The 27,198-nt window shown below is 48.4% G+C and overlaps 2 protein-coding genes across 2 annotated transcripts in view; one reads left to right on the plus strand and one right to left on the minus strand.

Annotated features, from left to right (window-relative positions):
- ZNF250 (zinc finger protein 250) overlaps positions 1-13,675 on the minus strand; it is a 28,278-nt gene extending 14,603 nt beyond the window's left edge. Inside the window, exons 1-5 of the mRNA XM_012648027.1 lie at positions 13,648-13,675; positions 5,214-5,309; positions 4,850-4,976; positions 4,486-4,599; positions 2,411-2,473 (exon numbers count right to left, since the gene is read on the minus strand). Of these exons, the coding sequence (XP_012503481.1) occupies positions 2,411-2,473; positions 4,486-4,599; positions 4,850-4,976; positions 5,214-5,255 (346 nt within the window). The 5' untranslated portion in view covers positions 5,256-5,309; positions 13,648-13,675. The remainder of the gene's footprint in view (positions 1-2,410; positions 2,474-4,485; positions 4,600-4,849; positions 4,977-5,213; positions 5,310-13,647) is intronic.
- A 13,166-nt stretch (positions 13,676-26,841) lies between these two features.
- ZNF16 (zinc finger protein 16) overlaps positions 26,842-27,198 on the plus strand; it is a 7,277-nt gene continuing 6,920 nt past the window's right edge. Inside the window, exon 1 of the mRNA XM_012648025.1 lies at positions 26,842-27,037. Coding sequence (XP_012503479.1) covers positions 26,842-27,037 — 196 coding nt within the window. The remainder of the gene's footprint in view (positions 27,038-27,198) is intronic.

Raw genomic sequence — 27,198 nt, forward strand, 5'->3', positions numbered from 1 at the left:
ATTTCTTTCTATTTTTAGTAGAGACGGGGTCTCGCTCTCGCTCAGGCTGGTTTCGAACTCCTGAGCTCAAACAATCCACCCGCCTCGGCCTCCCAGAGAGCTAGGATTACAGGCATGAGCCACTGCGCCCGGCCAGGGATCTCTTTTGTTGACTGATTTCCAATAGGAGTGATGGCCAACATGTTGAGAGATGTGGTTTCATATCTCTTGCCCAGTTTTTCAGTTGTTTCAAGAGGCAGGGTTACTCTGGTCCCTGGTGGTCCATCTTGACTGGAAGTGGAACCTCTTTTTTTAAAAAATAGTTTTATCTTAAAGTTTGTATCTCTAAATAATTTTACTTATGCATGTTTTTGAGTTTTCTATAATTCCATGGCGGATAGTCTTCTGCAACTTGCTTTCCTCTCTCAGCATTATGTTTCTGAGATCCATCATGTTGTTTTGTAGCAGCTAGTCAGCCATTTTCACTGTAGTATATTCCATTATATTGAAATGCTGGCTGGGTGCTATGGCTCACACCTATAATCCTAGTGCTTTGGGAGGCATAGGTGGGAGGATTGCTTAAGGCCAGGAGTTCGAGACCAGGCAACACAGTGAGACTCTGTCTCTACAAAAATTTTAAAAATTAGCTGGGTATGCTGGTGTGTGCCTGTAATCCCAGCTAACAAGGGAAGCTGGGATAGGAGGATCACTTCCGCCCAGGAATTCGAGGCTGCAGTTAGCTATGATCATGCTACTTTATTCCAGCCTTGGTGACAGAGCAAGACCTGGTCTCCTAAAAAAAAAAGTTTAATTTATTAATCTGTATATTCTACTGTTGATGGACACCTGGGTTATTTTCAGCTTTTTCCATCTGAAGTATGCTTCTATAAAGATTCTTGTATGTTTCCTGGTGCTTATACACAAATGCTCTACTTTATGCATGTAGAAGTGGAAGTAGTGAACATAGAAATTCATATTTTCAATTTCATTAGATAACGCCAAACTGTTTTCCAAAGTGGCTGTGTGAATTTACATCCCCATTACCTGCTCTACATCCTTACCCAGACTTGGTATTTTCAGATCTTTCCATTTTTTCCATCCTGAAGGTGTAACATGATATATCATAGTGGTTTTGATTTCCATTTTACTGATGAGTAATGAGGCTGAGCATGTTCTCTTATTTACTGGCCCTTTGGTTTTCCTCTTCCATAAGAAATTTGTTCAAGTTTTGTGCTTACATTTCTTATTGGATGGGAGGATTGCTTGAGGCCAGGAGTTCGAGACCAGCCTGGGTAACATAGTGAGACATCTTTTTATTCTCTTCAGAGCAATTTATTTATTAAATGTATTGATAAATTGAAATGGTAAAGATTTAACAGGATCATTTTTAAAAATATGAATTCATGGTCATCTGTTTAATAAGATTTTTAACATATCTCACATTACAAAGTTATTCTATGTGTTTTTAAAATTGATAAGAACAGGCCAGGTGTGGTGGCTGAGGCCTGTAACCCTAGCACTCTGGGAGGCCAAGGCAGGAGGACTGCTTGAGGTCAGGAGTTTGAGACCAGCCTGAGCAAGAGCGAGAACCCCCCCATCTCTACAAAAAAATAGGAAAAATTAGCCAGGCACGGTGGTGCATGCCCATAGTCCCAGCTACTCAGGTGGCTAAGGCAGGAGGATCGCTTGAGCCCAGATGTTTGAGGTTGCATGAGCTATGATGGCACCACTGCACTCTAGCCCAGGTGACAGAGCAAGACTCTGTCTCAAAACAACAACAAAAAGAATTGATAGAAACAAGTTTTCTTTCTTATCTTTCTTTTTTCTTTTTTACTTATAAGCCTCATCTTCATAGAAAAAAGGCCTGCAGGCTAAAGAAATCATTACTCATTTGCATTGAAAAGCACAATTTCTATTGTTTGAAGTTTCCGGAATGGGTGGCTTCTGACTTGATGCCAGAGTAACAAGATGGACAAGAGGACTTTAACAATAAAAAACAAATTAACTGTATAGGAGGTTCCTCAGTCATCCACGGCACAAAAGCATCATATGACTGTTTGCAAGATAGACTCAGGCTGCTGTGAAGGCTGGCGGCGGGCCATACCTGCCTGCACCTTGGATCCATGCTATACAGAAGCTGGGCTTGAGCCAGGAGCCACTTGTTTTTAGAATGATGGCTTCAGTTGTTGCTTTAAGTATAGAGTAGGGAAGTATGTTTTAAGCATGACAAAATAAATAAAGAGAGAAAAAGTGATCCCACTGAAATAAATTTTTAATTGAAAACAAAAACCCTCCCTAGTGTTTTCTAGGGATTGTGTGAGTTATATAAGAAGCTTCATAGCACCCTGGGGAATCTCTACATTCTGGTGAAACATGAGCATTAACACCTTCAGAGATTGTTCTGAATTTAAAAGATCAGACATACACTTACCCCATGGATCAGAAAAACTGTCTTGTTGCGTGCAGGCTGTAGTTCGGTCACATTTGAGGTTGTCTGTAAGAGGAACAGAGAGTTGAAGTGACAACAAAACACCCCTTGAGAAAAGAAAAATCCTTTCACTACTGTTACAACACATAAGTGTAATTCGCTTGAGTTAAAAACAGCAGGGGTGGGGCTGGTGCAGACACTTATCTATCCTGAGGAACTGTCAGGACAATGACCTGGCACACTCTGCTCCTGGATGGCTCTGATGTCAGCAGTGGTGAGGCAGGAGGCTTTTGCTTCCTATTCACATCATTAATCTAAAGCTCACTCAGTCTCAGCTTTCTCAGTGGCCTGTGCTGGAGGCGGGGTGACCAGGTGCTTCTGTATGAAAACTTCTCATCTCCAACCCACTATGCTCTCAGAGAAGTTCATAGTCTGTTTAGCATCAAATTCAAAGGGCACTTAAAGGGAATTTAAGCTCTCCATCAGGTGAGTGCACAGCTGGCCACCAGGGAGCCCAGGTCTGGTTTGGCAGTGGCTGCAAAACACTCGCCGTGTTTTCTTGCCTCCTGTGGCTACAGTCAACAAACAGAAGTACTGTGCAAGATTTCCACAACATGATGTGTGTCTTCTTGTTCATGGCCACTACAAAATTAAATTCATCTGAGGCTAGTACAGCCGTTGTTCCTCTCAGGATATCTGATTAACATCTGGTGCCCTTGTTTCTGTTCCTCTAGAAACAAGGAGAGCGTTCAAGGAGAAAACAACCACATCTGAGATGCTGAAGCCAATCAGCCAATGGAGGTGTTGCCAGTGCCATTCCCACCCACCTCAGGGTGGTGGGTATGTCCTGGCCTGACAGGCTGACTGAGGTCACCTTCCTGAAGTCAGAGGTTCTTTGCCTAAAGCAACCATGAGCACAGCCTTTAGGGTTGGATCTATGCGTACCTATGTCATCTTCCCTTTTATTAAATATAATTTTCTCCATAAATGTCTTGCCCTTTGTTAGATTAATTCCTGGATGCTTTATATTCCTGATACTATTAGTTATCTTTTTAAAAATTACACCTTTGCTTAATGCTGAGAAATAGAAATATGACTGATTTTGTATCTAGCAACACTGGTAATTTTGCTTGTGAATTTTTTTTAAGAGACAAGCCCTCACTCTGTCACCAAGACTGGAGTGCAATGGCATGACCAAGCTTATTGCAGCCTCAAAATCCTGGGCTCAAGCAATCCTCCTGCCTCAGCCTCCCTGAGTAGTTGCAACTACCAAGTAGCTGCAACTTCTACCTTGCATGCCACCAAGCCTGGCTAATTTTTTTTTATCTTCTGCAGAGATGGGGTCTTAAATGTTGCCCAGGCTGGTCTCCAACTCCTAGCCTCAAGCGATCCTCCTGCCTCCACCTCCCAAAGTGCTGGGATTATAGGTGTGAGCCACATACCCAGCCTCTCTTGTGAATTCTAATCAATCTTTTTTTAAGTTGACAATCACATGAACTGCAAACAACATTTTTCTTTTTCCTTTCTAATTCTTATAGCTCTAGTTTTGTTGCTTCGTTTATTTTTCCTTAATTCACACATGGTACCCCCAGTACAATGTTACATGGATGTGAGGACGTTGGGGTCCTTTGTCTTGTTCTTGACCTAAAACAGTGAGTTTTTAGCCCTTCACCTTGAGTATCAAGTTGAGAAACTTCCCTTCTACATTTAGGAGGTTTTGTTCTGTTCTTGTTTTCTAAATTAATCAGGTAATCTAAGCATCCCATTAGGACTGAACTTGGCTAACCAGTCTTTGTCCCTCTGGTCAGGGACAAAATCTACAGCCATGCCCCAGTCTCACCTCTGCATTGCTCTGCACACCTGCCTGTTGAGATTCACAACTACACTCACTTCCTGCCATGGACCACTGCCTGACTGAGCAACCCCAGCCCACAGATTCCTTCGCCAGGTAAGGCCTTACCTGTCTCACCCCAGGTGGAAACTACTCCCCATCAGCGGCTCAGTCTGAACTAGGCCCACAGCTGTGCTCAGAACCTGCTGAGGCCCCAGTGAAGGAGGGGTCAGCTCCTCTCACTCACCTGAGTGGCCACTCCCCAGGCCCTGGCTTTTCTTAGCTCCCTTCCTGTCCAGGACCCATGGCTCTTCCCCTCGCTCCAGCTGGCAGATCACTTCGGGCTTGGATCCTGGAAGTCCTGCTCATGGGGAGGGAAGTCCTTTGTTTATATAATGTTTACCAAGCCCCTGTACCCCTGCTCATGCCGCCTATGGGGACATGAAGATAGATAGGACTGACCTACTGGAGCTGAGCACCCAGGGAGTGATGAGCGAGCCTCTAGGACCAAGCTGCCCCAGGCCCCTACCTGGGAGAGGAGCCCCTCCCCTGAGAAGCCCTACCCCAGTCCAACTCACAGATACACGGACGAGGCCTGCAGAGGGGCTTACCCAGCGAGACCACGTTCCCATAGGTCTCCATCATCACGTTTCGGTAGAGGCCCCTCTGAGCAGGGCCCAGGCGGTTCCACTCCTCCTGGGAGAGGAGCACAGCCACATCCTCGAAGGTCACCTCAGCCTGGAATGACAGGGGCTTCTGCTGGTAAGACTGAACCGCCATGTCTGTGAAGGGGAGTGGGCGTGTGCAACGTGGGCAGTTGGAAATGGGGGTGCCTGTGAACTGAGGGGTCAATGGGAAAGGGTCACAGAGTTCAGGAGATGCAGTAATGCTCAGGCTGCTGCTGGGAGCCCTGGGTGTGGGAGGAGCCACAGGGGCTCTGGTTGGGGCACTGCAAAGACCTTGGGGACAGCTCACCTGGGGTCTTGCCGGCCGCGGCAGGAGCCTAGTTGCTGCCATTACCCGGTCTCCTGGGGCCTCTGAGGACCACAGAAATCGGAGGAGCCTGTGGAGCTGAGGAAGAGAAGGGGGCACATGAGGGACCTGGCCTTCCCCCCGGCAGACCCTGACTTCCTGGGGGAGCCTCAGGGATCCCTGGGCCTCCTGCAGAGAGTCAGTGAGGGGCATGCTGCACACCCAAGGAGCTGCAGGCGCCACAGCCCTGCTCTGCTCCACCCTCGCCATGAACTCTGACCTGCAACCACATGGTTCTTTGGCTTTCTGGCTATCCCAAGAAGGTCCCATTTAACAAGTGCCAAGGGACTCTGAACACCAAGTGCAGGGCACCTGCTGCCTGCTGAGGGCTCAGGGTCCCAAGCCTTTCCTATCCAGACACCTGCAGTCCTCATGGTTGGCTGATCACAGCTCTGTGGGGGAAGCCAGCAAGGGCTCTGGGCTAGAGTGCAGTGGCATCATGATAGCTCACAGCAACCTCAAACTCCTGGGCTCAGTTGATCCTTCTGTCTCAGCCTCCTGAGCAGTTGGGTCTACAGGTGTATACTACTTCCCACTGTCTTTATAAATAATCAGATACGTGCATATATTTGCATGGACAACTTTTAGGAAGAACACAATAAACTAACAATGGCTGCTTATGAAGAATAGGACAGGAAGACTGGATGTGGAGAGAGACTGACTCCTAACCTCCGTGTCCTCCTGTTCTCCAAAAATGTCTATTCCTCCCAAATGTGTGTATGCACGTTTCCATGTGTAAGTGCAGTGCAATTCTAATTAGAATTCCAGCGGAAGTCTTTTAAAGGAGTAAATAAAACTACCTTAGAACTCATATAAACAATGGATGCTGGAGAAGAGACCAGAATGAAATTTTAAAGAACAGAGTGGGGACTGCCTGGTGTCAGAACCAAAGACAGTAAGGAAGCCACTGTAATCAAACCAGCAAGCTGTCAAGAGAAGAACAGATGAGGCCAGACAGGCATATGTGGGAAATTAAAAGATGTCAAAAGCTATAAATTTCAGTTCAGTGGGAAACCAATCATTCATTTAGCAACTTGTGTGTATCCAGGTGGGATATGCAACAACCAATTCTGAATTAAGTAAAGATTAAGTGTGAACAGTAACAGTGGCCTCACGTTCTCTGCCTACTGCCCTCCCGGTTCCTGTATCCCACACCTGCCCACCCTGGAGGTGCAGGAGAGACTTCTCTACTGCCACACCCTACCCCTCTGTATGCATCACCCACCAGCACACAGACCTGCCATCTCTCACATCATCTGGTCACTCTCCTGGGGACCACACTTTGTCCAGCTATCTCCCTGTGGGAAAACTCTCCCCTGTGGTCTTGATTCCCTTCCTCTCCTCTGCAAGGTGCAACATCTTCACAGGATGTCACCCTCTCTCAGCCAGGAAGCAGCCCTGGGTCAGGGTCTCCTTTGATCTCCATGTGGCCAAATCCAATGTTAATCCTCAGTCCTTATTACTGTCAGCAGTGGAGACACAGACACAGTTGGTCTCCTGAGCACTGCTCTCTCTCAGCGGGGTTTTCTCAGTGTGCCTTCCTCTACCACTCCCCTCCTCATCCACATGGCTGGGTAACTCGTCCATCCTCGCCTGCATATGCTCTCGACCTTTGGTGAATGTAGCTCTGGTCTCCTGGAAACCTGGCAGAGGTGGACAGTCATTCACACTATAGCCCCCATCACACCTGGGCTGGAAGCCAATGATGAACACCCACAGGAATCATATTCAGGGCCTCCTGAGCAGGTCTTGCAGCCCACACTGCTAACACAGGAGGTGTTGGTTTGTGTGACTAAGAGGCTTTGGGCCAGGCTGGTTCCTGCTCCTGTCTGCATCCGTGTCCATGCCCCCAAGTACTCCTCGATGCCTGCAGGGCAAAGCCAGCTTTTCCATGAGCCCAGCACCAGATGCGGTCATCCTATGAGTCTGAATATTCACTTGAGCCCAGGAGGCTCCTTTTTGGTGCCCTTGAGCTGGCAATCCCCTTCCCTCTGACTCAACATCTCCATGTACATGTCTTGTAGCATCTTAGACACTTAACATCCAAAACCGAGTACCGCCGTCACCACCATTTCTGTCCTCAGCTCAGTCTGCAAACCTGCACATAAGCTTCCTTTCCTCCTCACTCTCACACCCCACTTCTAATCCACCTTCCAAGCACATCCAGAACCTGACCGTGTTGCCCACCCCATGCTCCCTGCCCCGTGGCCACCGCCCTTAGCTGTTTGGTGGCCCTTGGCACATTCCTGGGCCGTCTGCCGGGCCCCCCATCTGCCCTCTCACTGGAACACGGTGACTGTCCTCTGCTTCGAGGTCCCTCCAGACCCCCACCAGCTCCCACAAGGCTGCCCTGATGTTTGTGATCTTCCTCAGAGCCCTGCGGCCCCTTACCCCTCGGCCTGTGCCCCCACCCAGCTCTCACTCTATCCCTTCCTGCTGCACTGGGAAGCCAAGAAGCAGGCCCAACAGAGCAGCCAGTGGTTAACTGTTTGTTAAATAAATGAATGAAATTAAAGGAGCAATGAGATCACACTTTATACCCTTTGGAACAGCAACTTGTAAGGAATCAACACCTGCCACTGGCAAGGATGAGAAATTGGAATTTCTCATACTCTTTCTCAGGAAGGCCACCTGGCAGTATTTAGGTGAATCAGATATGCCATTGGACAGTGGGCATCCTATAGGGATGAATGCAGGTAAGGGCAGACTTAAGCATGGTGCATTGGCAAATGTGGTCCTTCCACACACAGGTCATGCATCTGCTGAGGAGAAAGACTTACACTGTGCTAGGCTGCCAGACGGATGAGTGAAAATGTGGAATGGGTCAGTGTGTGGATGATGCTCTCGTTTTGTAAACTATAACTCCAAGCCCTTGAAGGGTATTTGTGTCATAGGGACCTGGGACTGGCCTGCCTGCTTTATCCTGGGCCAGCTGCACTGAGGACCCACATGTAAATCTGAGAGATGACACATTCCACATTCCCCTGAGGGCCTCAAAGATGACATGGTTAGTGAGAGGAGAGTGCTCAGAACAGGCCTGGCTCAGAGTGGATGTAGCCGGATGAGGTGGTGTTATCTGATTTCATTAAATTAACACACAGGAAAAACTCTAAAGGACAATTATCAGGCTGTCAATATGTGTGGCAAGAAGACAGAGAAAGAGAAAGACTGCCACCTGGGGTGAGTCTTAGAAATGCATAAAAACAAAAGTGGCATCAGGTCTTCACCTAGGGATGACCTTCACATATCACCAAGTGGAAAAAGTATATCACAAAGTATGGTTGTAGTCTGGTGAAAAATGAAAAAAAAAAAATAAAAAGTGGCACTGACTAGTTTTAAATTTTTCTTTTTGTATTTGTTTTACTTTTTTCTTCTCATACTTTTGGTACTGATAAATTTTTCTTTACTTGCACTTTGGCAGACAAAGGTCTGGGTCTCCTGAAACAAGCCTGTGACAGGATATGAACATATGCAAACATTGTGGGCCTCAAGTTAAACCTTGCACACTCATAAGGCAGGAAAGCAGAGCTATTTGGGGCACCAGAAACTGGCTTTTAACCTGTCCTCCCAAGCCCCCAGAATTCTGAGGCCCACTTCCAGGCTTTGCTCCATGAGAACACAGGAGTTCAGGCAGGAAAGGAGAATGGTGTGGACAGTTTTTAAAAATTAAAGACTGGGTCATAATAAGTCCTGTACAGATGCCAGGCCCCAGGGCCAGGGGCTGGGACAGGCCAGGAATCACCACCACAGAGTACCAGAAATGGAATTTGAGGAGCCCCCTCATGAAGCTAGGCCACCCCCTAACACTTGGGCAAATATATAGAGCACCCATCCAGGGCCATGGCTGAGCAATGACCCCACCCACCCACGTGTCACAAAATTCTTCTTCAGACTCAGAAATTTTGGTTTTTGGCAATCTCCCTAGGGAATAACCCAAAATAAAAACAAGAATAGATCAATGTTCTTGGCAGCAAGGTCACTTAAAGAAAACTGGAAAGAAGCTGCATTGCAGTGAGACACTCTCTGCCAAGCAGGGGTCTGGCTTTCCTGATCACTGTGAGGCAGGATCACAGGGTCAGGAACTAAAAAGGGACCACAATTACACAAACAGCTTAGAATTTAACGTTTATTAATTTTTTGTTTTGTAAGCTAACCATTAGAAACCTATAGCTCTTTTTGGAATTCCTGACAGTCTTGATGTGACAAAGCAACCATGCCTGTCCTTCCGGAGGACCCTGCACATGGTGACACACTGGGACAGGCACATTCTGAATCCCTTGGTCTAGGATGAGCTGCCAGGATCTCCCCCAGAGCCATTGCTGTCCCTTCCTCCTCATTCCTTCAACTTCCTGCTAAGAAGCCCTATTCGGCCATGAAGCCCCTGCCCTCCAGGGTGGAAGCACCTCTAAAAGAGGCAGCTTCTGAGCCACCTGTGAGTGCAAAGCAAAACACTGTTAAACTTGACCACCTGAAACCTCCCCAGAGTAAGTGATCAGAAATAGTTATCCAAATTGATAGCCTTCCCATACACCAATGAACAGTCATAAAATATGAAGAGAGAAAAAGATTCTACTCACGAGTAGCATCAAGAAACAAAATTAAACTTCAGAAATGCTCAGGATTCCTATGAAGAAAACTAGAAAACATCAGGGAACCGCTTTAGGACATTAGTCTGGGAAACAAATTTTTGAGTAAGACCTAAAAAGCATAGGCAACAAAAGCAAAAATAGACAAATGGAATTACATCAAGCAAAAAGCTTCTGCACGGCAAAGGAAACAATCAACAGAATGAAGAGACAACCTACAGAATGGGGGGAAATGCTTTGAGACTATCCATCCGACAAGGAATATACAAGAAACTCAACAACTCAACAGCAAAAAACCAAATAATCTCATTTAAAAACAGGCAAATGGGGCGGGCGCAGTGGCTCACGCCTGTAATCCTAGCTCTCTGGGAGGCCAAGGTGGGCGGATTGTTTGAGCTCAGGAGTTCGAAACCAGCCTGAGCAAGAGCGAGACCCCGTCTCTACTAAAAATAGAAAGAAATTAATTGGACAACTAAAAATATATAGAAAAAATTAGCTGAGCATGGTGGCGCATGCCTGTAGTCCCAACTACTTGGGAGGCTGAGGCAGGAGGATCGCTTGAGCCCAGGAGTTTGAGGTTGCTGTGAGCGAGGATGATGCCATGGCACTCTAGCCTGGGCAACACAGTGAGACTCTGTCTCAAAAAAAAAACCAAAAAACCAAAACCAAAAAAAACAGGCAAATGATCCAAATAGATATTTCTTCAAAAGAAGACATACAGGAATATGTAAAATGCTCAACATCACTAATCATGGGAAATGCATATGAAAACCACAATGAGATATCATCTCCCTCCAGTTAAAATAGCTATTATCAAAAAGACAAAAAATAACAAAATGCTGGTGAGGATATGGAGAAAGGGGAATGCTAGTACACTCCCGGCAGGAGCGTAAATTGTAATAGTACAGCTATAATAGTATGGGAAACAGTATGGAGGTTCCTAAAACATTAAAAATATTTAATAGATCCACCGTATAATCCAGTAATCCAACTGCTGGGTATATATTGAAAAGAGGAAATCAGAGTATATTAAAGAGATATCTGTATGGCCATGTTTATTGCAGCACTATTCACAATAGCCAAGATATGGAATCAACCTAAGTGTCCATCAATGGATAAGTGGATAAAGAAACTATGGTATATATGCACAATGGAATACTATTCAGCTATAAAAAAGAAGGAATCCTGTCATTTGCAGCAACATGGATGGCTCTAGAGGTCATTATGTTAAGTGAAATAAGCCAGGTACAGAAAGGCAAATATCACATGTTCTCACTCCCATGTGGGAACTAAAAAGTTGATCTCTTGGAGGTAGACAGTAGAATGATGGTTACCAGAGGCTGAGAAGGGTAGGGGTGGGGGATAAAGAGAGGTTGGTTAATGGATACAAACATACAGTTAGATAGAAGGAATAAATCCTGGAGTTCGATTGCATAGTAGGGTGAATATAACTAACAGTAATTTATTGTATATTTCAAAATAGAAGATTTGAAATGATCTCAACACAACTGATAAATGTTTGTGGTGAGGGATGTCTCAATTATCCCATTTGATCATTACACATTGTATGTATGTATCAAAATATGACTTGTTTACTTCATAAATATGTACAATTATTATGTGTCAATAAAGAATTTGAAAAAAATACAGGTAAATTTTTATTATTTTATGTGGGAAGGGCCTTTCTAAGCAAAATACCAAAAGCAGAAATCTTGGGGACAGAGATCCACAGATCTGCAGCTTATAAATCAAAACTTTATGCACATCAAAGCCACCACAAACTCCAGAAATGGACCTAAAGACATATAAGAATCTAGTATATGAAATAGGTAGTTTTTCAAATCAATGGACAGAAGAATTATTCAATAGATGGTGCTAGAAATGGCTATGATTTAGAGAAAAAAATGAAGCTAGATTCCAAACTCACCCCACACCAAAATAAATTCCAGATGTATCCAACATTTTACAAGTACCAGAGAAAAACAAGAGTTTATTTTTAAAATAATCCTGGAATGAGGAAAGCCCTTTAAAACACAGCACAAAGCTCAAAAGTCTTCAGGGAAAATTTTGACCATTAAAAACTTAAAATCTTTTATCTCAAAAAAAAAACCCAAACCAGGACAAAACAACATAATTGAAGTCAAACGGATAAATTGAGAAGTATGTTTATAACATATATGGAAAAGAATATAAGCTGGCAAGTCACAAAGAATGGCTAAAACACAAATGAAGAGATTTCAACCTCACCAACAATCTAGAACGGAAATTAAGACGTCGACCTGGCAAGACCGCAGAGACGCTAACCCCATACCGGGCGGAAAGGTCGATGGCAACGCCCGAACCTCCTGCCCTCACGCCACTTCTCACGGTTACACCCGACAGAGAAACCCAGGGGATGCAGAGCCCAGGGAACAGGGAACTGAACTGGGAACTGAAAAATCTGCAAGTATAGACCCGGCAGGGGGCGAGTCCAGCGCCCCCTGCTGTCCGAGAGCTTACCTTCCATGTTAATAACAGAAAAAGGTGTGCGCGCCTGCAGAGCTGTAAATTGCACAGAAAAATTCGGAAAAGGTTCATACAGAACTGTTCAGAGTGCTTACCTCTGCGTACATTGGCAGGGTGCTGTTGGAGAGTGATTTCTAGATTTTTCTGACATACTTGCATTGAAAGAACTATTGCATATTATTTTCTATTTAAAAATTAAAAAGCCGGGTCGGGCGCAGTGGCTCACGCCTGTAATCCTAGCACTCTGGGAGGCCGAGGCGGGAGGATTGCTTGAGCTCAGGAGTTCGAGACCAGCCTTAGCAAGAGCGAGACCCCCGTCTCTGCTAAAAATGGAAAAAATTAGCCGGGCGTGGTGGTGTTCGCCTGTAGTCCCAGCTACTCAGGAGGCTCAGGAGGATCGCTTGAGCCCAGGAGTTTGACGTTGCTGTGAGCTAGGATGACGCCACGACACTCTAGCCCGGGCGACAGAGAAAGGCTCTGTCTCAAACAAACAAAAAATTTAAAATCCAATGATAAGGAAAATATTTGCTATGTTACAAAAACATTGGTCAGTCTCATTGATTAAAATAGGGTTCTTAAAAAGTAATAGGAAAAAGACAGCACCAGTGGAATGATGGAAGAGGGTAAGAAATTTGGGAAGTAGTACACTCGGCCGACAACTGCTGAGACGAAAGCAGCTAGCCCTTCCTTTGACGCGGGAAAACGTTTTTATTGCTAAATAGAGGCGCTCCGGTCCTTGTGGAGCCCCAGAGGTTGTGCATGTAGCAGAGAAATCTCCGTTTTCACATTTTGAGGATGCCCTCCCGCCAGGGGCCATGGCGCCCCATCCTCTCCCTCCAGACCCCGCCGAGCGTGGCCTAAAGGGCGGCCTGGGGGACCCGGCCCGCGCGCCTCGGACTCCAGACGATCCACAGCGCCAGGGGGAAGAGGAGAGGGCGCGAGAGGGTCTTCGGGGAGCGGGCAGGAGGCGCTGGAAGGTCTGGGGGGCCGGACGGGGAAGGAGACGCGGGAGGGTCGGAGGGGGATAGGGGCGCACTAGGGGCTGAGGGGGTACGGGGCGTGGTAAAGGGAAAGGGTGGGGACCCCGATCCGGCCAGAGGGCGCGGCCTCGGCCGAGGCGGGGAGGCCGCTGCGTGTCCATGAGAGGAGGGGACCAGCGCCAGCGAAGCCGGCAGCGCGTGCCCGCGGGGAAGCGTCCTATCAGTGTGAAGGACGCGCTCGCTCGGGTGGTGTCCGTGAGGGGAGAGGGTCCCGGCCGGCCTGGCGCCGACACACACCCCACTCACCGTCCACGCAGCCGGCTCGCGCGTGAAGGGGAGACAGCCTGCAGCGCCTCAGACAAAGAGGCCGCCCCGCCCCGTCTGTGCAGTCGCCAATCCCTGGGGGCCCTGCCCCTAAGTCCCCGCCCCTACATCCCGGGCCACCAATCCTGGAGCGCGACGCCCGCCAGCGACGGTTGTCGAACCCTCCTCTCCCGCCAGGAGGCTTTCGCGGTGACCTACCGGGGGGCAGCTCTCCGAAGCCACCAAGAGCCCAGGCCTCCGCGGATCCTAGAGGGGCCACACTGGGCTCTGGAGTAGGCCAGCCCGCGCGTCCCCAGCCGCACTTCCGGGCGCATCGGCGGAAGCGGAGGGCCATCCCTACCTGCTCCGCCTCCCCTTCTCGGCTCGCTCCTACTTTTGTCAGTCCTAGAGCCCTCTGAGCTCGTTTCCGCCTCCGAACTTTTGTCCTTGCTCTCCGCGCTGCCAGAAACGATCCTCTCCTGACCCCGCCTAGCTGGTCCCTGCTGTAGCTTCACCTCAACTGTCGTCTCAGAGGCCCCTTTCCTTTATCACAACACTCTGAAATGATCGTATTTGGTTACTGGCGTATGGTTATTTCCGCTCTCTTAGGATGGTGAGCGCTGCAAGGGCAGAGGCTCGGTCTCTCGCTCTTTGCTGTACCCTGGGACTCAGCATGGCCCCGGTAGGTGGTTGTCAGTTTATGAGCAATGGCTGTCTCCGTCGTCCACTCTGCACTGGTGTCTACGGACTTTTTGGTTGTGTTTAAACCGTGCACCCGGGGGGAGAGTCACAGGGAGGCAGACGCACCCGTACAACAAGAAGAGGCTTGAGGCACAGCCAAGGACCAGAATGCCCAAAGGAGGAAGGTTAGGGCTGATTTGCAGTAGGGATGGGAGCGGGGAGAAAGTCGGCTATCTTGTCTACTTTCTGATATTTTACACCTTCCCCCCTCAGTCGTGAAGCAGAGGTCCAGGTCAGTGTACTGTCCATCTGGCACGTGTGGCCTGGAGCCCAGAAGATCTCAGGAAGAACTAGGACTGGGCTGGAGGCAACAGGGAAGGTGTGTGGGCTTGAGCCAGGGTGCTGTGACTGTGGTGTTGGAGAGCCTATGTCTGAGCAGGGAGACTGGAGGATGTGGTGACAATCCTGTAATTACCATGGACCAGGTAAGTGTGAAGCCCTGTGCTGGTGCTTCCACGAGTCTTAACAGCAATTAGGGGAAGGGGTTCCCACTTTATGGAGTGGAGATCAGCTTCCCTCCATCAACCACACTGTGGAGGTTAAAGTAACCCCACGTCAGATGCTAATCTGCCATGTTGACTTCTGATTAATGCAACTAAGATTTCTACTTTATCTATTGTTATTTATTTATTTATTTTTTTTTGGAGACAGAGTCTCACTGTGTTGCCCAGGCTAGAGTGCCATGGCATCATCCTCGCTCACAGCAACCTCAAACTCCTGGGCTCAAGCGATCCTCCTGCCTCAGCCTCCCAAGTAGCTGGGACTACAGGCATGCGCCACCATGCTCAGCTAATTTTTTCTATATATTTTTAGTTGTCCAGTTAATTTCTTTCTAATTTTAGTAGAGACGGGGTCTCGCTCTTGCTCAGGCTGGTTTTGAACTCCTGAGCTCAAACAATCCGCCCGCCTCTGCCTCCCAGAGAGCTAGGATTACAGGCAAGTGAGCCACTGAGCCCGGCCTATCTATTGTTATTGTAAATTGTGCCAGTAGGTCAAAATGACCGTGACCATAATCCTGCCCTTGGGCAGATTCACATAGCATTCTTGCCTTTCCCTGAGGAGTCTGCTTCAATTATCCTATACAACTCTTCCCTATGGTGTGTAAGTCCTAGGTCTGGGGGGGTAATGGTTCCGGGTATACCATCTCACGGCTGCCTGGGACGTGGCTTCTGCCGGTAAATAAGTCCCTATTAAATGTTTCTTTCTGAGAAGCACCAGATGGTCAGCCTCTTTCTTTGGCCCCTCAGCTTCCTCAGACTTTGGGGGTAGATTTGCATAGACCTGCCCACCATGGAACACACACACCCAAGTGTAACAGGGTTGGAATGAGTCGGAGCTCCTACACTCGGCACAGGAGAGCCAGTAAGTCCAGAGACAAGGTGTTGGGGCAAGGAAAGCAACTTTTATTTGGAGAGCCAGCAAACTGAGAAGATGGCAGATTGATTCCTAAAGAACTGTCTTAAGTTAGTATGAGCTTTAGGCACCTTTTTATATTAAGGGAAAGGAGAAGGGACAGAGGTGGGGGGGTTGCAAGGAGTAACCGAGGACTGCAGACATCTGGACTTCAGTGAGGGTCCGAGGATGTTGTAAAAGTTCTTAGATCAGGTCCTGATGTTCCTATAAATCTTGTTACTTCTGTGCATACTTTCCTTATCTGCCCAGGAGTTACTTTTGGAAAAGGGACCATTACCTTCTGGAGTTGAACTACAAACTAAATTCTTCCTATAATTAGCTGGCCTATGTGCAGAGTTTAGCAGATTTTAACCTAAAGGATATTACTGAAGGGGGTGAGAAGCAAAATGGAGCTAGTTATGCTAAGCCTCCCTTCCACTATTACAGGGTTCCCTCTGCCTAAGGGGCTGTGAAGCTCAGGACTGGAGTTCTGCCCTATCATTGGATTGTCCTGGATTGTTTTGCCAGTTGACAGGGATCAAGCTTTGTCCCGGCAACCTTGGTCCTAACAGAAAATGTAAGCTCCCAGGGCCTTCATCTCATTGTATCCTATTTTCTTTTTCTCCTCCACAACTTTTTACTTTCTAAATGTTCATATATTCATAAAGGTTGAAAGAATAATACAATGAATACCTGTATGCCCTTTACCTAGATCCAATGACTAGCATCCTCCCTAGCACATCTCTTTTGTGTGTAGCTCTGCCACCTTTTCTTTGTCTCTTCATTTCAGCGAACACTGTTTATTGAGTGCCCATTGTGTACTAGGCACTGTTCTAAGTCCTGCGGCTACATCAGTGAACAAAAAGCAACACTCGTAACAAATCCATGGCCTCTTGGACCTTACATGTGAATGGGGACAGCAGGCAATGCACAGAGTAAATATGGAAGTGTTAACAGAAAAGAACCCAAACTCTGTAAAATAATTTAAAGAGATTTATTCTCAGCCAAGTGTGAGGACCATGGCCCAGAGCCATGCCCAAGAAGCCTTGAGGAAGTGGACTCGTGGTGTTTGGGTTGCAGTTTGGTTTTATACATTTCCAGGAGACAGGAATTACACATAAAGTCATAAATCAATACATGGAAGGTGTACATTGGTTTGGTCAGAAAAGGCGGAACATCTTGAAGCGGGAGCTTACAGATAATAGGTGGTTTAAAGATTCTTTGATTTGTGACTGGTTAAAGAAATGAAGCTTTGTCTAAAGGCTTGGAATGTTTTAAGTTAAGATAAGGAAGTCTGTTAATTGGGGACAAGCCACTGGACATATACCAGACTCAAGTGATCTGTTAAGTAAGTTGAGGACCTGGAGGTGTGATTTAAGCTCTGCCTTGCATAGCCTTCTGCCTGGTAATGAGTTACAAAGGGCATCTCCAAGAAAGGAGGGGGCATGACGAGGCGTGTCTAACTTCCTTTGTCATGGCCAGCACCTCAGCTTTAGGATATTTCTGGGATGCCCTTGGCCAAGCGGGGGTCCATTCCATCAGCTGGGAGTGGGGTGCTTAACGAGGGTCTCGATCCCCACATCCCTGGCCTCTGGTGCATCTCCATCCCTATCCCACAGTCCTGTCAATCAGTCCCCTGGGCTTCTCCTTCCCAAGTCAACCCCATGCTGCCCGGGGCCCTGTAGTTCATGGGAAAAGAGGAAGGGGATGCCTGGAAGAAGGGAAGAGATGAATGAATGGCCTTTTTTCAAGTGAGAGTTGGTCCATTAACATGGTGGGGTCTCTTAGGTGACTCTCCGAGCTGGAAATGGGAGCCCGGCATGTAGCAGCTGAAGCTAGGAGCAAAGGGTCCTGTTGGAGGTGGAGTAGAATGTTTCCTTGTGTGTAGACTACTTCAAAATTAGACCCTGAGAGCCTCAGGAACTCATTCTAGCTGCAAGGTCAGTGACCATAACAGTGAAGCTTAGCAGGGGCGGTGCTGTGTCCTTTACCCGAAGCCACCCCACCTATCCAGGTGACTGCCACGGCACCGTATCCTGTGGGGGGGCCACGTGCTGTCTCACAGGAGGACCCTGTAATTTAGAGACCATAACAATGTGTTCAAAGTCAGGACCGAAACATCTTGCCTCCAAGATCCAACAGTTCTCCCATCGTGTCTCTCAGTGTCCTAGGGCCATGCCCCAGAGGGCAGAACGGGGCAGCAGAGGGTCCAGGCTCTCCCTCCCTCACTCCCATGGGACCCTCCCCAGCGCCCCATTTCTGAGAAGACTTGGCTCTAGGAACTGAGGACCTCAGTGGTTGTGCACCTGGGCCCCGTGGGCAGGAGCAGTGACATTCACACCTGTGACAGCCCAGTCTTGGCCAGCAATCTTACTTTCAAAAGCTCCACTCCTTTCTTCTTCCCACCTCTGCATTTTGTCTTTCTGCTGAAAGACAAAAAGAGACACCAAGGAGAGAAAGCAGCAAGGGCTCCCCCATTCCAAGCAACAACAGACATTCATAATCAATGAATAATGAGGTTTTCTATATTAATTTAATGGAGATCTCTATCGTTTCCATGTTATTAACTTTAAAGTGGATAAAAACATTTTCACTGTTCCTTTTCTATCCAACCCCAATAAAGAAGTGTCCTCTCCTGAGAAGGGCCTAGATCTCCTATTTCTGGGAACATCTATGCCGCATTCTATGGATCCTGCTCCCTGAGGACAGACGGAGCCCTTGGGGTCAGGGTCTCCTAGGCCATGCGCTCTGGTCGGCCCTGGCTCCCACAGAAGGTTGGCCCAGCACTCCATGGGTGTGAGGTGAGCCAGTGTCATGGGCCTGTCCTCTAGGTGTCCTGGACTCTCCCAAAGAATCACAGGGTTTGGGACTTTGCCTTGTTCCCTCTGCCATACCGAGGCATGTAATCTATGAATTTTGGGTAGAAGCCCTTGTCCCCACTCCACCCTGAGCCCTGCCCAGCCCATTCCCATAGGTTGATTGTTCTAATTTCTACTGAGAGGCCACACTGGGGATGTCCCTGTGTTCCATCGATTGGCTTAGAAAAGTGGGACTATGACAAGGACAAACCAAAGTCAATGTGGGCTGGGCCAGGGGTTCCCTTACCTGAGTAATGTTTATCTGTTTTTAAACGTGGCAACATCTGGAAACCAGTGAATGTAGTGAGGTGATAGGAAAATGATTCCAAGGAAATACAGATTAAAAAGGATGGAGCCAAAGCTCCAGGGCTCAGTAAAATGAAAGAAGGTGCCACCAAGGCCCCCATCTCCCCATACAGCCCAGCAGATCCCACCTTCTCCTTCGCCACTGATCCTCCACCTCACTGCTCCTTCCTGCTGTCCCCCTACTGCCTCTCTGCCACACATGTAATACATATGGCCTTGTTCACCAAAAAAATACAATAAGGTTTATCATTTGGAAAGGAGGGCTTTATTTCTCATAGAGGATTGCAGTCTGTGGGTGGCCATTTCAGCAGGCTGGAGAGCAGAGCCCCCAGCCACAAGCCAGGAACACTGCTTCCAGGCAGGGACAGTGAGAACAATCTTTGGTACAGAGCTGGGTGGCCAAATATACATATTTAACGAGCTATAGGAGGAGTCATGGATAGTTATGAAAAGAGAAACATAACCCTGTGCAGTTGTGCTTTATACCCCTTTATGGGGTCCATTCAGTCAATGGGGGGCTTAGGATTTTATTTTTAGTTCACAGCCTATAGACATGGTGCATCTAGCATGTGTTTATATGTAACATAGGTATATGCAGATATATGTTACTCCAGTGCAGTTTTCCCTTTAGTACAACTTTGCTGCAGATGCTACTGGGTTTTCCTCTTCTCCTTGGAGTTATAAGCTTGGACCCCACTCTAGTCCATGGCTTTTCCAGATCTGAGCACCTCTCAGGAATTTTTTATCAGGAACACATTTGAAAACAACCTTTTGTAGGAGTTAATAAAAAAAAGCATATCTTAAGAGGCAGACTACGTGTGACTAAAATTACAGCCCTAAGGGAAATGGCTGGAAATAATTTGGAATGTTGCTGAGTGTTGGCTCCTTCTTGCCACTTTCAGCAAACCCTCACGGAGAGACTTGGACTAGAGGAAAGTAGACAGAGACACAGGGGAAGAGGCCAAAGCTGGACCAGAGGAGTACCCTCTGCCTGTAGCCTGTGATCTGCGCTGACCAAGAGTCTGGTAACTGGGCCCCACAAGGCAGAAAAAGTCAGCTTCTTCTGGACCCCACATGAGGCTCTGAGAAGGTGAGGCCTTGAAGATGAAGCCTAAACAGCAGTTAAGTCTGTGCCCCACGTTCCTCCCAAATACTTCTTGGCCACATAATGGGTGTCTTGTCCAGCATAAAACCAAGCATAGGGCCTTCTGAGCTCAGAGCCCTGTGTGACTGCACAGATCAAATGCCATGAAGACCGCCCTGCCCACAGTGGCCTGTGTCTTCTTTGTGGAACGTTATCCTGTAAATACATGCTGGGCAAGTGGCCAAAGTCAGGCACTGCCTTCCCACTGAGCCTGGCAGTTCAGGTGGCCTCAACGTAGCCACCTTGAGGTAGAGAGAGGAGGATGAGGAGCACAGAGACCAGTAAATCAGACAGGAGCCCTCAGGTTGAAACCCAACACTAGATGGGGCCTTTGCATGTGGAGCTGATGGAAGGAAGTAGATGAGAAGCTGCTCCACTCTTAGAGTGAGTGATATTATAGTCTAGAGAAACCATAAGCCTGGCCTGAGACCCGGCAGGCCCCAAACTGCCACACCGGGAAGGTCCTGCAGAGCTGTGCAGCCCCAGCCAGCACAGGCGCTCACACCCCTTCACAGGTGTGCATGGAGGATCAGGACAAGGAAGCCCTCCTGAAGGGTCGGGTCAGGTGTGCTGAGACAGGGGCACCAAGGTGCTGTTTGGGGCCCCCGCCCTGTCAGGGAGAGGGTCTCCAGCATTCCCTCGGAGGTGCTCATGGGAGGACGCTGCAGACCCTGCACGGAGATAGCTGCCGAGTTCCCTTACACCATGTAGAAACTCTGCATTCAAAGTAACTAGGCAGCATGCATAATAACCACACATCAGAGCTGTCCTTGGACACCGCAGGCAGGGCCCGAATGCTGCTGCATGTTGCCCACTGTCCCCCTTGACGTTGCGTGCTGGGTGGTGGAGGGCAGGCGACTTGCCCTTTAGCTGTAGGACCTGGTGGAGAGGCTGCGCCTTGTCCAGAGGGACTGGACTGAGCTGCGTTAGGGGCTGGATGGGACGTTGGATAACTCCTCTTGGGCAGGGACTGCATCCGGGTGCAGCAGGTGACCCCGTGGGAAGACCGTGGCAGAAGCAGCCTGTTATCCGTACTGCCTGTTCTCCTCTCGCCCTCCAAGCCAGCAAGCAGAACATCCTGTCGGGGGCACCTAGGCCCTGATGACTTCTGGGGGAAGCCGCCCTGCAAACTTGTAGTTTTACAGGAGAGAAACAAAATTGCACCCCAAGTGCTCACACTGGCGTTATCCAGGTTCCTAACTTGGCAGTGCAGGGGTGTGAAGTGACATCTCATTGTCCAATTTGTGTTTCTCTGAGACGTAACTAGCAGAGGATCTCTTCCATCCCAGAGTTACAGAAATATTTCCTGCATGGTTTTTCTACTAACCCATTGTTTACGGTGCATATTCAGGTCTTCGGTGCATTCAGAGAGTTCTGTTGTTTGCACTGTTGGAAGGGGTCTGGTTCTGTTCTCCAGCAATGAGCTCGTTTCTCAACACCTCTGTGTTGTGGGGCCGCTTCCCTTGTCTGTTAAAGTGCCGTTTGTACAGTCTCACACTGATCTCTCGGTTGTGCTGCTTTTGCTATTTGTCGATTCTTCTGCCGATGCCGACAGCATGTCCTCCCTCTTTTCCTTTTTTGTTTTTAGACAGTCTTGCTCCGTTGCCCAGGCTGGTGTGCAGTGGTGTAATCATAGCTCACTGTAACCTCAAACTCCTGGGTTCAACGGATCCTCCTGCCTCAGCCTCCCAAGTAGCTGGGACTACGGGTGCCACCACACCCAGTCCCCCTTTCCCTTTTAAGGTTGATTAAGATATTCATTGACTTAGTTTTCCATACACATTTTGAGTTTCCTCCTAAAAATCCAAGTAGAACTTTGATTGTATTGCAGTGAATTTATAGGTTAAATTAGGGGAAATTAAATCTTCAAAATATTAAGTTGGTCTATCCAAGAGCAAGAAATATATCTCCATTGATTGAAACAGTCGTCTGTGTCCTTTACTATAATACAATTTCAAAGTGTTCAAAGATGTCTTGAGTGCTTTTTGTTATTTTAATTCCCAAATATCCTATAGTTTTTGTTGGTATTGCAGAGGATACTTTATTTTTTGTTATATTATCTGGTTAGTTATTGCTGGTGCAGAGAAATGCTATTGATCCTTTTTACTAACTTCTCTTTTTTTTTTTTTTTTTTAGGACAGGGCCTTGCTCTGTGGCCCAGGCTGGAGTGCAGTGAAACGATCATATCTCACTGCAGCCTCCAACTCCTAGGCTCAAGAGATCCTCCTGCCTCAACCTCCAGAGTTGCTGGAACTACAGGTGAGCCACCATACCTGGATAATTTTTAAAATTTTATTTTTTATAGAGACAGGTCTCCCTATGTTGCTCAGGCTGGTCTCAAAATCCTGGCCTCAAGCCATCCTCCCACCTAGGCCTCCCAATGTGCTGGTACTACGGGTGGGAGTCACCCCACCATGCCCTTTTTTCTCACTTCTTGAGATAAATGCTTTTACCTTCTTTCATAACAAAGACTTATTTAAGGCTATATATTTTTCTCTTAGTACAATTTACACTGGGTCTCATAGATTTAAGAATAAAGAGTTTTCATTACTTTATAGTTTGTAATTTTCTAGCTAATGGCCTTTTGAATTTAAAGGTTATCTACAATGTTTCTTAAATTCCTTAGGTTTTTTTGTGAATTTTGAATTATGTATTCGTTATTTTGATAGTTTAATGTGCATACGAGATGAATATTTTAAAATATTCGTTCTTTATGTCCAAGTGTATAGTTAATTTTTGTAAATGAGTCATGCAGAACCTCATGAAAATATATTATCTACTGAAGGAATTTGAATTTTTCCATTTATCTGTCAAATCACTTAGTTCTTCAATCAGTTCTTCCCAGTGCGTCCTTACGTTTTGTCAATCTGTACGAATTCTGAGGATCTGTGTATTAAAATCTATCACTACAGCAGTATATCTAGCTCTCTCTGCATTTCTAATAGTGTCTCCTTTTATTTTGTTGCCACCTTGTTCAGTGCACAGTTCCACTCTGACCGCCAAGATCAGGAGGCACTCCGGGCTCGGGGTTCGGGATACCCAGCCTTGGAGCGGTACCACAGAGTCGCCCCGGCTCCGCCGTCCAGAGTGGCTAAGACGTCCCAGAGCGGACTTGTCCACCGGCCGGAAGTCGGGCGGGACTTCCGGGTGTCAGTCGGTTCCTGGGCCGAGACGCTTTGGTGCTGCGGCGCAGCGTTCTCTGCAGTGCGCGACCGGTTAAGGAGGTTAGTGAGTTGTACGAATGCTCCAGGTTTACGACTGTGCGTCCAGGTGTTCCCGAGTCACCTTCGTGGTGGCGGTAACGCGGCGCCTCTCCGGGCTCGAATCGGGCGGGGGCGGAGCCGCGCGGGGGGTTATGGGAGCGCCGGGCGGGCAGGGCGGGGGCTGCTCGGCCTGGGGTGGGAGTTGGAGCCTCGGAGGGCGGCCTCCCGGAAAGGGGTCGGGGGTAGCGCATGCGGCACGGTGCGGCTATGTAGGCCGAGCTGCGACTCTGTCCCGAAGGCTGGCAGCGTTATCGCATGGCGAGGCCACCACAGGAGCTCGGGCGGAGGGACGGGGCAGATGTACCATTGAATGGTGTTCCCAGGCGCACAGGGGGTTCGGGTGGAGGAAGAGGCTCCAGGAACTCGCTGCCTCGTCGGAGACCCATAGAGCCGGGGCAGAAAAGGGGGTTTCGCTTGGCGCCAAGTGTCCTGCCTGGAAGACTACATTAGAGGTGGATTCACTCTTTGGGAAGGAGACTATGGGGAGGGGAAGAGTTTGGACTTGTTCTGTCCCAAGGGAGTAGGGGGCTGAGGAATTGGATGCCTGCTGTTTGGAGGGTGGCTTCTGGGTCTTCAGTTGTCTGCCTTCTCGGCAACAGGTTTAGCGTTTATCTGGGAAGATCTGCCTCCGAGCTCGTTCAGGCTGTTGACAGCATTTGTTTCCTTGCGATTGTTGCTCAGAGGTCCACGTTTCCTTGCTGCATGCCGGCCTGAGCCGCCCTTAGCACCTGCAGGTCTTTGTGGCCCTGTCAGATCCTTCTCAGGCTTTTAAGAACTCGTGATTAGTTGGGTCCACCAGCGTAATAATCATGTCCATAACCTTAAGTCCCTCTGCAAATTCCCTTTTACTGTGTAGGGTAACTTATCCACAGGTTCCAGGGATTAGAACGTGGACGTGGGGGGAGGGGGTGTTCTGCCCACCACAGATTAATTCTATGTCCTTGTTGGCAAGATCTTGCCTATAATGAGGTGAGAAAAACAAAGTGTAAAACAAAAGCATAGTTTGGTATAATTTTAATAAGTAGGCAAAAAAAATGCATATTTGCTTGTATAAGCCTAGAATAATCTGGAAGAGTATACTAGAAACCGAAGGGAAACTGAGTGGCTGGCTTGGAGATTTTTCACTATAAATCCTTTTTTAGTTTAAAATTTTTGAGCCATGTGAGTGTCCCCATATTTAGTAACAATGACAAGGATTCCAAGTATTTTAAAATAAAATGAACTAAATAAATACTGCAATAAACTAAATAAAGATTGTGTCTTCCCTTGGATGGGGGAGAGTGAAAGTTTTCTCAGGACAGGCACACAGTCACTTAGGGTCTTGTGACCCCATGCCCCATGTCTTCTACTCTGTTCTGCTGCATGGATGGACACCTTACTCCCTGTTCTTCCTGCTTTGACTCTCATCTCACACTGTCCCTGTGAGCACCCTGTCAGGTTAATCTTGAAATATTTTATTGGTTTGTTTCCTGATACAGAAATGTGGCTGGTGCCTTACAGGGCAGTCATGGCCTCTTATAGTCTGTCCCTAGTGACCATCCCTGTGAGCTTTGTCCATACCTCCTTGCCTTCTTGCCCGAGCTTTGTCTTTATGCTTGTCCTCTGGCCTTCTTACTCTAGCTGCTATTTGTGCTTTCCTCTGCGATGATGATCTCTGTCCAGCAGCTCTACCCATCCCTTCTTCCTTCCCTGGACACACTGTGAGTGACACCTGCCATCACCTTGACTTCCTGTACCATCCTTCTGCCACCCTTCAGAGAAGGCACATGTCAGTTCCGTTTCCATATCCCCTTGACCACACCCTCACTCACTCTCAGCAGGTGACACTGCCACCTCCTGACATCTCTCCTCAACTTTAGCTCAGTCCAAGTGGAGCAAACCATCCTTCTTCCCAGGCAAGGCAGAAAGGATACAGGAGAGTCTACTGGCTGAGGACACTGCATCTGGACAGAGTTCGTGCCACCTCGGGGGGATGGGAGGCCACACCCCAGCTACCTTCTAAGTCTCTGCTGTGGAACCTCCATTTCAGACTGTACCCTCACTGCAAAGCCTGTGGGACCTGACACAGTGCCTCTTGGGTGTGACTCTGCTCCCTCGTTTCCCCATCCACACTGGCTATCCCACTGTTCGTGGAACCTGCCCTGCGTGACCCTCCCTTCCGCAGCCTTTGCTTTCACTCTGCCCCTGCCTGGGACTGCCTCTCCCCAGTGTCTGCATGCTCTTTCCCTCCCACCTTTAGGTCACTTCTCAGCGAGACCTCCCTGCCTCTCCTAGTTAAAATGCCCCCCTGCCCCAGGCCTCTGACCCTTCCCTGCTACCTGTGCCCAGAGCACTTGCCCCACCTTACTGATAGATCATTTTGCTATGATCTGACCCCCCCAGGGAGCTCCATGAGGGCAACAGTCTACTGCCGTGTCCCTTAGAACAAACCCCAGCATGCAGTGAGTGTTCAGGAAACACTGAAAAATGTGTATCTAAGAGGAGAAATCCAGCTGTAGGTTGACAAGCATTTTCCACTGTGGGTTTGTGCCAGTATTTCCTGCCTTGTCCTCACGCGTAAAGGGCAGAGGAGTGAGTTGTAGTGTAGTGTGAGTGAGGGCTCCCAGGTGGGCCTGTGGGCAGGGTGTGGTGCATCTACACAGAGTGGGCAGTGAGGAGGTGGGGGTTGGGGGGGAATCAGGACTCATCATGCCACCAGGTGGGAATGTCCTCCTACTTAGAGGGAGCAATTAGGACTGGAGAATCTGAGACCAAGTTTGCAAGTCGTCACAGGATAAGGAGTGTTGACACCTCAGGACTGGACAAAAATCACCAAGGAAGTTGGTGTAGGTGTGGAAGTGAACCCTTCGGTGCCAACACGGAAAGGGAGATGGGAAGCTGAGAGGGAGCAGCTGGTACAGTGGGAGGACATCCCAGGTGGACAGAGATGGGGACATCTACTGTAGATGCTGCCAGGAGGGTGTAACTCAGAATTGACCAGTAGGATTTGTGGACATTGGCATATGGGGACCACGTGTATTTCCAGCACAGGCTGCCCCTGGCTGCTTAACCTTAGGTGGGTCTGCTGTGCCCAGCTTTAGGGCACTGTAAGTATCAGGAACAAGAATTGAGAGGAGTGGACCCACAGCATGGTGCAATCTCTGGGGGCTACTCTCCGCCTATCATGATGGGCCTGGGCCCCTCGGGAGGCAGGGGTGCTTGCCAGGCATTGTGGGCTCACTTTGCCTTGGGGGTCAGCATCTTACGCCTTTATACCTACAGCCCTGGCTCATGAGTCTGTCCCAGTGGCTGACTCTCCCTCCCCTTGGGTTGCACATCAGGGGACATAGCATCAATCCCTGGAATCTGGAAGCCCCAGGACCTCTTCAGGTCTCTGGCTGCAGTGGGGGAAGAAGAAGAGAGGAAGAGACCCCTGCATGATAGGAGGATGGATCCCTGGAACTAGCCCTTCTGAGCACTCACCCATGTCCTTGCTGGGTTTCAGGTTCCAGCCATGCCTAGCCTCAGAGGTCGCCATGAGGAGGCAGAGATGGAACTTTCAGCTCCAGGACCAGCCCCTTGGACCCCTGCAGCCCGGGCCTGTGTGAGTGATGCTCCTACTGTGACCCACCCTGCATCTGCAGTCAGTGGTCTGCTCTGCTCTGGTGATGCAAAGCTGGAAGCTGTCCACCCTCACCATCAGCAGCCAGGTACTAGAATTGTTCTCCACTGATGCCACCCTGCACTTATGCCCAGGAGGCATCTGTTTCATCATGCTGGTAGTGGTGGTGGTTTGCAGTTTGAGGTTGCAGTGAGCTGTGATGACACCACTGCACTGTCATCCAGGTGACAGAGTGAGACTCTGTCTTAT

This window comes from Propithecus coquereli, unplaced genomic scaffold (genome assembly GCF_000956105.1).
Source record: "Propithecus coquereli isolate 6110/MARCELLA unplaced genomic scaffold, Pcoq_1.0 Scaffold28, whole genome shotgun sequence".
In the NCBI taxonomy this organism is placed as follows: Eukaryota; Metazoa; Chordata; class Mammalia; order Primates; family Indriidae; genus Propithecus; species Propithecus coquereli.